This window comes from Carcharodon carcharias, chromosome 20 (assembly GCF_017639515.1).
Source record: "Carcharodon carcharias isolate sCarCar2 chromosome 20, sCarCar2.pri, whole genome shotgun sequence".
Taxonomy (NCBI): Eukaryota; Metazoa; Chordata; class Chondrichthyes; order Lamniformes; family Lamnidae; genus Carcharodon; species Carcharodon carcharias.
This window is the reverse complement of record NC_054486.1, coordinates 71,458,175-71,473,189: the sequence shown is the minus strand read 5'-3', so window position 1 is coordinate 71,473,189 and position 15,015 is coordinate 71,458,175. Positions and strand designations below refer to the sequence as shown.

The 15,015-nt window shown below is 42.7% G+C and overlaps 1 protein-coding gene across 8 annotated transcripts in view; it reads left to right on the top strand.

Moving 5' to 3' along the window:
- The window catches only part of LOC121292617 (60 kDa lysophospholipase-like), a 124,085-nt gene that overhangs the window by 88,820 nt on the left and 20,250 nt on the right, over positions 1-15,015 (top strand). For 5 of the 8 annotated variants that reach the window (XM_041214815.1, XM_041214816.1, XM_041214814.1 and 2 more), the window contains one exon: positions 2,625-2,788. In XM_041214815.1, the coding sequence (XP_041070749.1) occupies positions 2,625-2,788 (164 nt within the window). Of the gene's footprint in view, positions 1-2,624; positions 2,789-7,032; positions 7,192-8,506; positions 8,522-15,015 lie in introns of those variants that run through there. The other 3 variants (XR_005946302.1, XR_005946300.1, XR_005946301.1) reach the window with 3 other exon arrangements.

The following is a 15,015-nucleotide window of genomic DNA, read 5'->3' as shown; positions in this document are numbered from 1 at the left end:
ATCTAGGGAACTGCTAATACTTATTTATTAATTGTCATATCTAACCCTAGTCTCTTGCTCCCAAGTCAACATTTGTTCCCAGCCTAGGCAGCAGTAGATTATTATCATAGCAGTGGATTATTGTCTAACATGAAGTTTGAGATTATCTTAGGTAATACCCATCTCTATAATATCCACTCCTCTTCCCAGCTATGTATTTATTCAGTTCTTAAAGGAGTCAAACAGCACACATCTGCTTTTGCCCTTTCAGTATGCTGTTTGCTTGGAACTAAGTTACTTCTGATCACTGGTCTCACATGTAGCTTGCTTATTTTAAACTGATATAAAAATGTTGTCTTCAAGTATAAAACAGATGAATCAGTATCTGAACGATGAAGATGCTTTCTAGTTGAGTTCCATCCAAATTTTAACCAATCTTTTTCCTTTTAAACTTCACTTGAAGGGTATTTGTGCATTTACTGTTATTATTTCAGGTTGACAGCACAGAAAGTTTTTATCTATTTTTCCATCCTATTCTTCCCATCTCTCTCAAAGGTAGATGTAAATGCATTTGAAGCAGTTCAGAGAAGGTTTACTAGACTACCAGAAATAGGTAAAAACAAAAAAACTGCGGATGCTGGAAATCCAAAACAAAAACAGAATTACCTGGAAAAACTCAGCAGGTCTGGCAGCATCGGCGGAGAAGAAAAGAGTTAACGTTTCGAGTCCTCATGACCCTTCGACAGAACTTGAACTCAAGTTCTGTCGAAGGGTCTTGAGGACTCGAAACGTCAACTCTTTTCTTCTCCGCCGATGCTGCCAGAGCTGCTGAGTTTTTCCAGGTAATTCTGTTTTTGTACCAGAAATAGGTGGTTGTCCTGTGAGGAAAGGCTGGACAGGTTAGGCTTGTATCCACTGGAGTTTAGAAGAGTAAGAGGCAACTTAATTGAAACCTTTAAGATCCTGAGGGGCCTTGACAGGGTGGATGTGGAGAGGATGTTTCCTCTTGTGGAAGAATCTAGAACTAGGCGTCACTGCTTAAAAATAAGGGGTTGCTCATTTAAGACAGATGAGGATAAATTTTTCCTCTGAGGATTGAGAGTAATTGGAGATCTCTTCCTCCAAAGGCAGTAGAAGCAAAGTCTTTGAATATTCTTAAAGCAGTATTTGATAGATTCTTGATTAAAAAGGGGATGGAAGGTTATCAGGGATAGACAAGAATGTGGATTTGAGGTTTCATTTGGATCAGCCATGATCTTATTGAATGGCAGAGCAGGCTTGAGGGGCCAAATGACCTACTCCTGTTCCTAATTCGTATGTTCGTATATAGATATGTTTAGAATCAGATTGTCTAACTCTTCATTCATCTTGTGTGATCTTATACAACGAGTACAAAATAGGCTATTCAGGCATTGAATGCATCACAGTTGAGCTCAATTCTGTACTCAACTAGAGATCACATTTACACATTAACCTGCAGGACTCATGGGTTGGCAATCAAAAGCAGATAGGATTAGATGAAGTACAGTGGGAGGAGGGTAGTGGGGAGCATAAACACCAACCATTTGATCCGAATGGCTGTTTCTCTGCTGCAAATACTAAGTCAGCCTTGGCTAGTTTTTCCACTCTTCAGTTCAGGATGAATGAGACCAGTTCAGTGTCCCAGTAGATTCATGTCAGGAGATAACATTCCCTGACACTTGTAAGGCATGAATGAACATCTCCAACAAGAGAGAATCCGACCATCTCCCCTTGTCATTCAATAGCATTATCATTGCTGAATCCTTCACTGTCAACATCCTGGGAGTTCCCATTGACCAGAAACCGAACTGGGCTAGCCATATAACTACTGTGGATACAAGAGCAGGTCAGAGGCTGGGAATTCTGCAGTGAGTAACTTTCCTCCTGACTCCCCAAAGCCTGTCCACTATCTACAAGGCACAAGCCAGGAGTGTGATGGAATACTCTCCGCTTGCCTGGTTGAGTGCAGCTCCAGCAACACCTGGAGCTTGACTCCATCCAAGACAAAGCAGCCTGCTTGATTGGCGCCCCATCCACCACCTTCAACATCCACTCGCTCCAATGCCAGAGGCAGCAGTGTGTACCATCTACAATATGCACTGCAGGAATTCACCAGGACTTTGACAGCACCTTCCAAACCTGCGACCTAGAAGGACAAGAGCAGCAGATGCATGGGAACACCACCACCAGCATGTTCTCCAAGCCGCACACCGTCATGACTTGGAAATATATCGCCATTCCTTCAATGTTGCTGGGTCAAAATCCTGGAACACCCTCCCTAACAATACTGTGGGTGTACCTACACCACATGGTGTGGAGCAGTTCAAGAAGGCAGCTCACCACCATCTTCTCAAGGGCAATTAGGGATGGGCAATAAAAATGCTGGCTTAGCCAGCGACGCCCACATTCCATGAAAGAATAAGAAAAATCAGGCAGGGAACCGAACCTTGGGCCTCGAGTCAGTACAGCTAGTTAGAACACCACAGGGTGCACTTAACTTTTTCCTGGTAGGTGTTACTCTTTGTTTCAACAGTAATTCTAAAATAATATTATAGAGGTTTTCTGAGACCAAACCTGGAATTCACTTCTTTCTGACGCTGATTTAAAAAGCACCTGCCTTTCAGGGTGGCAACTTGTGCAGTGAGGATTATGATGGACGAACCCCACTCCATGTAGCAGCTTGTGAGGGACATCTAGAAGTTGTGAAATACCTGCTCAGCCGTGGAGCCACTGTTTATGCCAAAGATCGGTATGGAGATACACCACTGAAGAATGCAGTGAAATTCAGGTACACAGTGTTTGGAGGAACTAAACAATTTACTGTAAGTCACATCCTTTGAAATGTAACTCATTAGTGGAAATTTATGAACATATGAACAAGGAGCAGGAGTTGGCCATTCGGCCCCTCGAGCCTGCTCTGTCACTTAATCAGATCTCAAATCTGCATCCCGTCTATCCCTGATAACCTGTCACACCGCCCCCCCCCTTGCTTACCAAAAATCTATCCACCTCTTAAAATTATTCAAAGACACTGCTTCCACCGCCTTTTCAGGAAGAGTTCAACCCTCGAGAGAGAGAGAGAATTTTGCCTCATCTCTGTTTTAATGGGCAACTGCTTATTTTTAAACAGTGACCCCCTAGTTCTAGATTCTCCCACAAGAGGAAACACACTCTCTGCATTCACCCTGTCAAGACCCCCTAGGATCTTAAAAGCTTCAATCAAGTCACCTCTTACTCTTCTAAACTCCAGCAGATACAAACTTAGTCTGTCCAACCTTTCCTCATAAGACAGCCCACCCATTCCACGTATTAGTCTGGTAAACCTTTGCTGAACTGCTCCCAATGAATTTACATCCTTCCTTAAAGTGACCAATACTGTGCACAGTACTCCAGATGTGATCTCACTACTGCTCTGTATAATTGAAGCATAACCTCCCTACATTTGTAATCAATTCCCCTTGCAATAAATGATAACATTCTATTAGCTTTTCTAATTAATTGCTGTACCTGCATACTAGCCTTTTGCGATTCATGCACTAAGACGCCCTGATCCCCCCTTCATCTCAGAGCTTTGCAATCTCTCACCATTTAGATAATATGTTCCTCTTTAATTCTTTCTACCAAAATAGACAATTTCACATTTCCCCATATTATACTCCATTTGCCAGATCTTTGCCCTTTCACTCAACCTATCTATATCTTTTTGTAGTCTCCTTATGTCCTCTTCACAACTTACTTTCCTACCCATCTTTGTGCCATCAGCAAATTTAGCATCCATCCCTTTATCCAAGTCATTTATATAAACTATAAACAGTTGAGATTCCAGCACTGATCCCTGTGACACGTTACTCATTACATCATGCCAACCTGAAAAAGATCCATTTATGCCTACTCTCTGCTTCCTGTTAGCTAGCCAATCCTCTATCCATATCAATGTTACGCTCTATACCATGAGCTTTTATTTTGCGTAATAACCTTTGATGTGGCACTTTATCAAATGCCTTCTGGAAATTTAAGTGCAGTATATCCACCGGTTCCCCTTTAACCACAGCACGTTACTTCCTCAAAATACTTCAATAAGTTGGTTAAACATGATTTGCCTTTCACAAAACCACGTTGACTCTGCCTGATACCTTGAACTTATCCAAGTGCCTTGCTATAGCTTCTTTAATAATAGCTTCTAACTTTTTTCCTACAACAGATTTTAAGCTAACTGACCTGTAGTTTCCTGATTCCTGTCTCCATCCCTTTTTGAATAATGGAGTTACATTTGCTATCTTCAAATCTAATGGGACCTTCCCCAAATTTAGGGAGTTTCAGAAAATAAAACCGATGCATCAACTATGTCACAAGTCACTTCTTTTTAGACCCTAAGATGAAATCTATCAGGACCTGGGCACATGTGAGCCCACAGCTTCAATAACTTACTCAGTACCACTTTTCTGGTGATTGTAATTTTCCTTGAGTTCCTCCCTTCCTGCCATTTCCTGATTTATAGCTGCTTCTGGGATGTTACTTGTATCCTCTGTAATGAAGATTGATGCAAAATACCTGTTCAATTTATCTGCCATTTCTTTTGTTTCCCATTATCAATTCTCCAGGCTCACTTTATAGGACTAATGTACATTTTGTTAATTTGTTTCTTTTTAAAATATTTTTTAAAACTCTTACAAACTTTTTTTACATTTCTGACTAGCTTTCTCTCGTACTCTAATTTTTCCCTCCTTATTAATCTTTTAGTCACCCTTTGCTGTTCCTTATTCTGACCTTCCAATCTTCAAGGTCCAATCTTCTGACATTCCATCTATCTTTGCACAATGTTTTGCTTTTTCTTTACATTTGATACTATCTTTAACCTTTCTAGTTAACCACCTAACTACCTTGGACATTTTCTTACTCATTGGAATGTATCTATTGTGTATTCTGAAATATCCCCTTAAATACTTGCTAAGGCATCTTTATTGACCTATCCCTTAATCTAATTTGCCAATTCACTTTAGCCAGCTCTGCTTTCATGCCCTCATAATTGCCTTTATTTAAGTTTAAAATACTAGTCTTGGATACGCTCGTTTCTCCCTCAAAGTGAATGTAAAATTCAGTCGTATGGTCACTGTTACATAGGGGTGCCTTCACTATAAGATCATTAATTAATCCCATCTCATTGCACAATACCAGTCTAGTATAATCTGCTCTCTGGGTTTTGACCCTATTTCATAAATCATGAGAGTAGTATACCGCAAGAAGCCACGACAAAGACTTTTTGTTCCCAGTAGAGGGGGAGGATATTGTGGTGGCTTGTCACCTTTTATTCCAACCTATACTGACCTTTCAGTGTAGGCTAGTGCCAGCACCCCAGTTATGAACCTCCTTGTGTAGGCCTCCACCTCTGCCAAGGCCTATTAGAATCCTGGTCTTTGGGGTGCATTTGCCATTTTAACTGCCTAGTCAGCAAATCTGTTGATGCAGTGGTTTGACGATAATGATAGGCTGCTTCATGGCAGCAGCAATCCCACAGAGAGCCCACCATGTATCTGTGTTGAAACCCAAATCAGTTCCCTGGGTTTAGTTGGAAGGACTTGTTGTTTTAAAAATGTATGAAACAACTTAGACCATAAGATGTAGGAGCAGAAGTAGGCCATTCAGCCTATCAAGTCTGCTCTGCCATTCAATGAGATCATGGCTGATCTGATAATCCTCAATTCCACTTTCTTGCCTTTTCCCCATAACCCTTGATTCCTTTATTGATTAAAAATCTGTCTGTCTCCGCCTTGAATATACTTAATGACCCAGCCTCTACAGCCATCTGCGGTTAAAAAAGACTTCACAGATTGACTACTCTCTGAGAGAAGAAATCCCTCCTCATCTCTGTTTTAAATGGGCACCCCCTTACTCCGAGATTATCCCCTCTGGCCCTCGACTCTCCCACAAGGGGAAACAACCGCTCAGCATCTACCCTGTCAAGCCCCCTAAGCATCTTATATGTTTCAATAAGATCGCCTCTCATTCTTCTGAACTCCAGAAGAGGCCCAACCTACTCAACCGCTCCTCATAAGAAAATACCTGGGATCAGCCTAGTGAACCTTCTCTGGACTGCCTCCAATGCCAGTATTTCTTCCCTTAGATAAGGGGACCAAAACTATTCACAGTATTCTAGGTGTGACCTAACTAGTGCCTTGTATAGTTTTAGCAAGGCTTCTCTATTTTTATACCCCATTCCCTTTAAAATAAAGGCCAGCATTCTATTTGCCTTACCTATTACCTGTTGAACTTTTATGTTAACTTTTTCAGATTCATGCACGGGGACTCCCAAATCCCTCTGTGCTGCAGCTTTCTTCAGTCTTTCTCCATTTAAATAATATTCAGCTCCTTTACTCTTCCTGCCAAAGTGCATAACCTCTCACTTTCCCACATTATATTCCATCTGCCATATTTTTGCCCACTTGCTTAACCTGTCTATATCTCTCTAGACTCCTTGAGTCATCCTCAGCACTTGCCTTCCCACCTGTTTTTGTGTCATCCGCAAACTTGGCGATAGTAAATTCATTTCCCTCATCCACATCATTAATATATATTGTAAATAATTGTGGTCCCAGCACTGATCCCTGTGGCACTCCACTAGTTACAGGTTACCATCCTGAAAATGCCCCCATGTCCTGTATCCCAACTCTCTGGTGTCTATTAGCCAGTCCTCTATCCATGCTAATATACAGCCCCCTTTTTTCTCAAATATTACCTTTAGTGTCTTCACAACAAGTCCAAATTGGTCAGGTTGTGATGTTAAACTGCAGTTCCAGCTGATTTGATGCACATTTTTAAACTCGGACCACGGGGATCTACGGCTAACCTCCCACAGCTGAACATGCCTTCAGCTGGGAGAGGGACTCCCTCTATTTTAAAGGGGTAGCTGTGCAACTTGCAGGGCAAGTGATTTGGACTAATGCTTTTTCAAAGTTTGTTGAAGTACTGTGGAGTGCTTTTGAAAATGTTGTAATGAGTTGCTGAATTTAATATAGAGTGTTGCATCCTTACAAGGCAGCAGAGGATTTGGGGCCTGTTCACACAGACTGCAACAGGTATCAGGGCTGCAACTGGAGTGCCTCTGGGTTAAAAACACAACAGGGCAAAGAAACAGAGGCTGCATAGATATGTGGCAACAGCAGGCGATATGTGCAAGGCTGGCATCATTGGAAGGTGAGTGAGGGTGAAGTGGACTATCTGAATGTTAGGACTGAGTCCTGACTGCTAGATACTGCTGACGGGTGAGTGAAGGGTGCATGGTGTATTTCACAGCATGAGGTTGTTGGTGTAGCAGGTAGGAGATGAAGATGCATTCACTGTCCTTGACCACCCTTGTGAGACTATTGATATTGCAGCTTTGCTGCCATGTCCATTGGGGTTATTTTGGATTCTGAACTCACTGGCCATTTGCTGCCATTCTTTTCAAAGGGTGATCCGTCAAGGCTTCCTTGCCTTCCATTCCCCACCCCCCTACTTCAAGGAAACATAATCTCTCTCCTCCTGTCGCCCTCCACCAACAAGGCTTCTGTGCCACATCAGCGGACATAGGAGCTCTTTTTCCTTCTGCTCTATTTGTGCCATTCCTACTTGCAGCTAGTGTCAGTTCAGGCAATCAGCAGCAGCTTCCCATTAATGAGTACACTCCACTTAAGAGGGGGCAGGCTGGCTGCACTGTGCGTTAATAATGCATACTGCCAGGCCTTCTGCTGTTGCTTAATCCACCAGAGCAATCATTTAAGTGACTTAATGTGCTGCCTACCTCAGCAGGAACAGACATAGGCTGCTCATGCCTGAAAAGGGGCCTAATTGAAGTTTTATCCCAAAATGTTTGAAACAGTGAGATATTGTTGGAGGAAGATAAAGAACTCTTAAAATATTTTGTGTGAGTAATGCCAAAGTACATCTTTGAGGAAACCAACAAGAATTATTTAATAAAAATGCTACAAAAGACTACTGTAAATTATCTTCTATTCTAATAAATATGTGTCAGGGGACTAAGACCTCACACTTTATATTTTGATAAAATATATAGATTTATTAATGGCTAATTTCTAAAATTTTAATAACTGGACAAAGACCTTAAAATGGCTAAAGCTATGTCTGTGACACTGAACAGAAGGAACCACCATGGCAATATCGTAGAAACATGTGCCTCGCTATCTCTGAAGAGGCACTAACAACCCCTGTGGGCTGTAGAGACCAAATTCAAAAGGAACTATACAAAGGCGATATGAATTTTATAAACCAGGCCTGGCCAACCGGAGCCTATTCATCTGCTAGGAAAAAGGACACTATGACCTTCCTTTCAAGTTGTAATGGCTGAAACATTTAAGCATTCTCAGGAACCCAGATGGGGAATACACACGTTTTGTCAAAGACATTGTGAAGAGTTGGGAGTCATGTGACACGGAATTTTCTGGCTTATGTAACCAGTAATATTGCCTTGCTGTACTGAAAAATACCTGTCTGCCATTTTACCATCTCCAAGCAGCACAGAAAAGTGGCTTTGCCCAGGCTGAATACTTGGCCCAATCTACACTGTTTCTACTGGAACTTCTGTACCATTGCCTAGAAGACTGATTCAGCTCTGCAAGCCCAGTGCCTCGTGTGAAGTCAACTCCACTGAAAAGGTGAATTATACAGCATTGGTTTTCAACCAACCGACTTCTGTGCAGGAACACCTCATTGGACTTTGATGCTGTACTCTGGACACACATGAAACTATAATCATTCTGTGGCCTTTGCCATGTAAACCTTTTTTTCTCTATCCCTCTTTTACTGTGTGAGTGCAGGCTGCGCCATAACGACCCCACCCCTCTCTTTCTCCCCCACCCCCAGCCCCCCCCAACATCCCCCTGGTGGATTGAGAATGTGCAAAGAAACTAACCCTCTGAGTTCATCATATCTCGAGTTTGTTGTGGGGTTATTAATAGAAAATTTGATCCCACCAAAACTGAGGAGTTGGGGAAACACGCCACTGCTTATAAAGGGGGAAGCAAATCAAAACACCTTTCCAGTGACAGGAGAAATCACAGTATTTAAATTAACCCCCCCTCCTGTCCATAACAAATGTTTGAGATGATTAATAAGGCAGCAGCATATTTTGAGTATTTAGAAGCACAGAATCAAAATTTAAATCGGTTCAATCTGATGCTTGAAGCCTGTCAATCCAAAATGCGATGGATTCCATCTCAAGTTCCAAGCATGGCAGCGTGAGCATAGTCAGGTTAGGTCACTAGCACTTGAGAGGGTGTTTCAGTGACATCTGCCCAATGAAATACATTGTACCAAACCACCCAAAAAATCTTTGGGCAAGAAATTGGACTACTTAAATCCTTTTTTTGAGGGGAGTGAGTGTCTTTATAACTCCAAAATGGCATCTGCTGTACCTGTGTGACGTGAATCACACCAGTTGCCATATTGGTGCAGACATTAGCAAGCATGCAATGAATGAGCGTCAGAAGTATGCAAAGCAATCACATCATGCTGTCATTGATTTGACACCAATGGTGCCAATTTGAAGGCCTTCCCTTAACCTCAGACAGCTGAACTTTTTTTTTAACAGCATGAAGCAACCCACCAGAACTATTTGAAGGCATCTTCAACTGCATATAGGATTCATTGCTGGTTGTTTTATTCAGGTTTTTGTTTTGATTTTACAAATGTTAGCTGTTTTCTATAATTGTTTCAATTCGCAAAGATGCGGCAGGAAGATGTATGGCAAATGCTGAAGAACTTTTTGCAGACTTCAAGGCTTCTGCGCAAGTCAGTTTCTCCCAGACGTGAGTGCAATATTTCCCTTTGAATACAGCATGATCGCAAGAATGAACAGAGTCCACGCAGAGCAGGACAAGCTGCTAGAAGAGGGAGGAGAGGGAGAAGGACCCGCAGGAGGAAGACAAATCCACCCAGGGTATTCAGGGAATAATTCCCCTATGTAAATCTCAATGAGGAGCTGAAACACCTGCATATAAGAATGCCCTCCCTGAAATCTGCCACCTACTTCAGCCACAACTGCATACTCAGAGCAGGGCAAGAATCACATTGCTAGTGGCTATGAAGGGGATCATGGCAATGAACTTATGCATCTGGTTGCTTTAAAGCTAGAGCTGGAACTACTTGCAAAATCTTGCAGTTTGCCATCTACTGTTGCATGAGGGATGTCATTGGGACTCTCTAGTCAAAGAGAATTAACCATCTCTTTTGCCGAAGTCAAGCAGGCAGAGCAACAAAGGATAGCAGGCCTCTGCATTGAGGCAGGGTACCATTGATTGTATGCTTATCGCTTTGTGGAGGCTGCATGGCAACTGTATCCTCTACCTCAACTAAAAGAAATTGCACTCCCTCATCCAGGTGGCGTGTGACCACAGGCAGTGAATCATGCAAATCAATGCCTGGTATCCTGGCAATTGTCATGATGCGGCAGTCCATTGTGCCACCTGTACCTGAGCCATTACAGCAAACCAAAGGGTGGCTACTGGGCAACAAGGGTGACGTTGCTGACAACGTGGCTCTTGGCCCTGGTGTGCAAACAACGCACACGTTGGGAGCTTATATAAAATAAAAGCCAATGTTGCCACAGGAAATATGATAGAGCAGGCCACCGCCTGAATAGTTTTGGAGGAGTCCTGCAGTACTCCAGAAAACAGATGTCCAGATTCATAGTGGTTTGCTCCCCACGACACAATCTCTTCATCATAACGAGACAATCCTTGCCACTAGCTATGAGGTAAGCAGCTGAGGAGGAAGAGAAAGGCAGGAGGAAATCTCGACATCCCAGTAACCTTGACCCAATTCCCCATTTGCCAACAGTTTCACACCTTCCCTTCCCTCTGTCACTGACCACCAAAGCAACTGCTCGGCCACGATGCAAAAATAAACACAAAATAAACATTCCAAGCCAAATTTATAAAAGAAATCATGCCATATTGTATACAGAAGTCAAATAAATCACCCATGTAAATTCTTGGTGGCTGTCTTCTATGTGAGTTTGTCTGTCCTAGTGCACCTACATAGTGCTACCCCAGTGACTGCAGTATGGCTGGTGGAAGGCTGCTTACTTTGTGGAGCTGGCTCCAGATGCTCTTGGAGGACAGCCTCGAAACTTTGGGACCGAGAAGCTCTGACAGAGTTGCACCATCTCAGCAATGTTGATAGCAGAGCTAAAAACAGAAAATACTGGAAAAACTCAGCAAGTCTGGCAGCATCTGTGAAGAGAGAAATAGAGTTGACGTTTTGAGTCCATATGAGGACTCAAAACATTAACTCTATTTCTCTTTCCACAGATGCTGCCAGACCTGCTGAGTTTTTCCAGCATTTTCTGTTCTTATTTCAGATTTCCAGCATCCACATATTTTGCTTTTATTAAGCAGTCTGGGCTAGTTAGTTGACAACAAGCAGCATGGGCATTTGCAGAGTTTCAGGCATGGGAGGATGAATGCTTTCTTCCTGAGACAGGACAGCAGGTTTGTGCTCCATAATGCTACGTGCGGTGTTGTCTGAACAATTCTAGTAATTTATTAGAGGACAAATTGCTGGACTGCTTGGGCTTCCTACAAGCTCTTTTGCACACTGTAATCTGAAGCCATAATGCAGCTTTCTGAACTCCCTTCACAACACTCAGGCATTCGATGACTGCTGCTTGAGCTGCCTCATGATTGGGCTCACAAGCGTCTGCATGGAGTTGGCCACTACTTCCATGCTGCAAAGAATGTGCTCCAAACATTGCAGAAAGCTCTGTGCCAAGTTGGTGCTGGAGTCCTCACTACTTCTTGACAGTGACTGGAGGCTTTCTAGCAAGCTTCTGAAAGTGCCAAGCATTCCACTGTGTACAGCCATCTTCTGTAGGCTGCTCCCATCAAAGTCCTCAACTGAGTTCTGCAGCCTAACTCCTGTGCAGCTATGCCCTCTGGAAAGCTGGCACCTGTGGTATCCTTCACCGCTGCCTGGTTGAAGGCCAGTTGTGTTCAGCATCTCTCTACAAGCAGATTCCACCTCTAAACTAGCCAATAATATAAGCAGAGTGTCAGTATCTGAGCTGGAGGTTATGATTGTGAATGAAGTGATGGTACGGTGTTTTCATTACCTCCTCCTTGGTGTTCCTGCACTGCCTGACCACATTGGAGCTCTTGGATATCCGAAAGGAAATAGGTGCAAAAGTACAGCTGTAGTGTGGGTAAGAACATAAATAGGAGCAGGGGTAGGCCATTCGGCCCCTCAAGCCTGCCCCGTCATTCAATAAGATTATGGCTGATCTACCCCAGGCCTCAACTCCTCTTTCGTGCCAGCTTCTCATAGCCCTCAACTCCCTGATATTTCAAAAATCTTTCTACCTCGTCTTTAAATACTTTCAGTGATCTAGCCTCCACAACTCTCTGGGGTAGAGAATTCCAGACATTCACTACCCTCTGAGAGAAGAAATTCCTTTGTATTTCAGTTTTAAATGAGTGTCCATTTATTCTGTAACTATGTCTCCTAGTTTGAAATTCCCCCACTAGTGGAAACATCATCTCAACATCCCCCTCAGAATCTTGTACGTTTCAATAAGATTACCCCTTATTCTTATAAAGTCTAATGAATAAAGGCTTAATCTGTTTAGCCGTTCTTGATAAGTCAACCTCGTCACCCCAGGAATCAGCCTAATGAATCTCTTTTAAGCTGCCCCTCCAATTCCAGTATATCCTTCCTTAAATATGGGGACCAAAACTGTACACAGTACTCCAGGTGGAGCCTCACCCGCGCCCTATACAGTTGTAAGAAGACTTCCTTATTTTTAAACTCCAATCCCTAGCAATACAGGCCAAAATTCCATTTGCTGCCTTAATTACTTGCTGCACCTGCATGCTAACTTTCTTGTGTTTCATGCACAAGAACACCCAGATCCCTCTGTGCTGCACATTTTTGGAGACACTCCATTTAAGTAATGGTCTGCCTTTGGATTCTACTAAAGTGCAAGGCTTCACACTTTCCTACATTAAACACCATCTGCCAAGTTTTTTGTCCACTTTCTCAACCTATCTATATCCCCTTGTAAATTCCTTATGTCGTCTTCACAACATGCCCTCCCACCTATTTTTGTATCTTCGGCAAATTAGGATACGTTACACTCTGCCCCTCCCTCCAAGTCATTAATGTAGATAGTAAATAATTGAGGCCCTAGGACTGATCCTTGTGGCATTCCACTAGTTACATCTTTCCAACCTGAAAAAGACTCATTAATCCCGACTCTGTCTTCTGTGTATTAACCAATCCTCAATCCGTGCTAATACATTACCCCCAATACCGTGAGCTCCTATCTGATGCAATAACCTTTATGTGGCACCTTATCGAATGCCTTATGGAAATCGAAATACACTACACCTACTGCTTCCCCTTTATCAACTCTGCTTGTTATACCCTCAAAGAACTTTGGCAAATTTGTCAAACATGATTTCCCTTTCACAAAACCATGTTGACTCTGTTTGATTGCGTTAAACTTTTATAAATGACCTGCTATTTCTTCCTTAATAATGGATTTTCCCAACAACAGATGTTAGGCTGACTGGCCTATAGTTTCTTGCTTTTTGTCTCCCTCCCCTTCTTGAACAGGGGCGTCACATTAGCGGTTTTCCAATCCACTGGGACCCTCCTGGAATCCAGAGAGTTCTGGAATATTTTGACCAATGCCTCCACTATGTCTGCAGCCACTTCTTTTAAAACCCTTGGATGTTGGCCATCAGGTCCTGGTGACTTGTCTGCCTTTAGTCCCATTGGTTTGTCAAATACTTTGTCCCTCATGATAGAGACGGTTACAAGATCTTTCCTCCCATTAGCCCCTTGCTTCTGTGTCCTCCACCGTGAAGACCAATGCAAAATATTGGTTTAAATTATCTGCCATTTCCCTAATCCCCATTATCAATTCTCCAGTCGCATCCTCCAAGGGCCCCATGTTCACTTTAGCCACTCTTTTTATAGATCCGTAGAAGCTCTTGCTGTTTGTTTTTATATTTCTTGCCAATTTACTTTTATAATCAGCTTTCTCCCTCCTTATTAGCTTTTTAGTCATCCGCTGCTGGTTCCTAAAACAAAATTCCCAATCCTCTGGTCAGCCGCTATATTTTTTGCCACTTTGTATGCCTTCGTTTTTGATTGGATACTCTCCTTGACCACCTTTGTTAACCACGAGTGGTTCAACCTTCTCATCAAGTCCTTGTTTTTGACCGGGATAAATTTTTGCTGAGCTTTATGAAATTTCTGCTTAAATGTCTGCCACTGCTCATCCACTGACCTTCCCCTTAGACTATTTTCCAAGCCCACTTTAGACAACTCTTCCTTCATACCTCTAAGTGCCCTTATTTAAGTTGAGGGACACTGGTATGAGACCTGAATTCCTCACCCTCAAACTGAATTTGAAATTCTACCATGTTGTGATTGCTACCCCCTAGAGGATGCTTAACTATGATATTTCTTCTTAACCCCACCTCATTACACTACTGGATATAAAATAGCCTGTTCCCACGTAGGTTTTGCAACGTATTGCTCTTAGAAACAATTCCTGATGCACTATACAAATTTGTCTTTCATGTTAGCCCTGCCAATTTGATTTGTCCAGTCAATATGCAGATTCAAATCACCCATGATAAATGTAAGACCCTTCTTTGCACGCCTCCATTATTTTCCAATTTATACTTCCTCCTACAGTGAGGCAAAGAGAGTCCAAGGGAGAGGTGCATGCTTACATTGTCTGCCAGCTTGTAAATCAGAAGAGTGTTGGATGAGAGGAAAACGGGATGCGAGGAGGAGGATTAAGTTTGAGGATGGTTATCCTCACTGGTCACTGTCTCAGAAATTACTTCAATAATGACCAGCACCTCCTGCTCCATAGGGATTAGGATATGCAAACCCACGTGCCTGCATTTAGCTTCTGTTGCCTCGGGTTGTGTGCCATCTTTTCCTGCAAGGTAGAGGGAAGTCTATCAGTAAATGCCAGCACCTACCTCAGCCAGAATGCACCTCCCT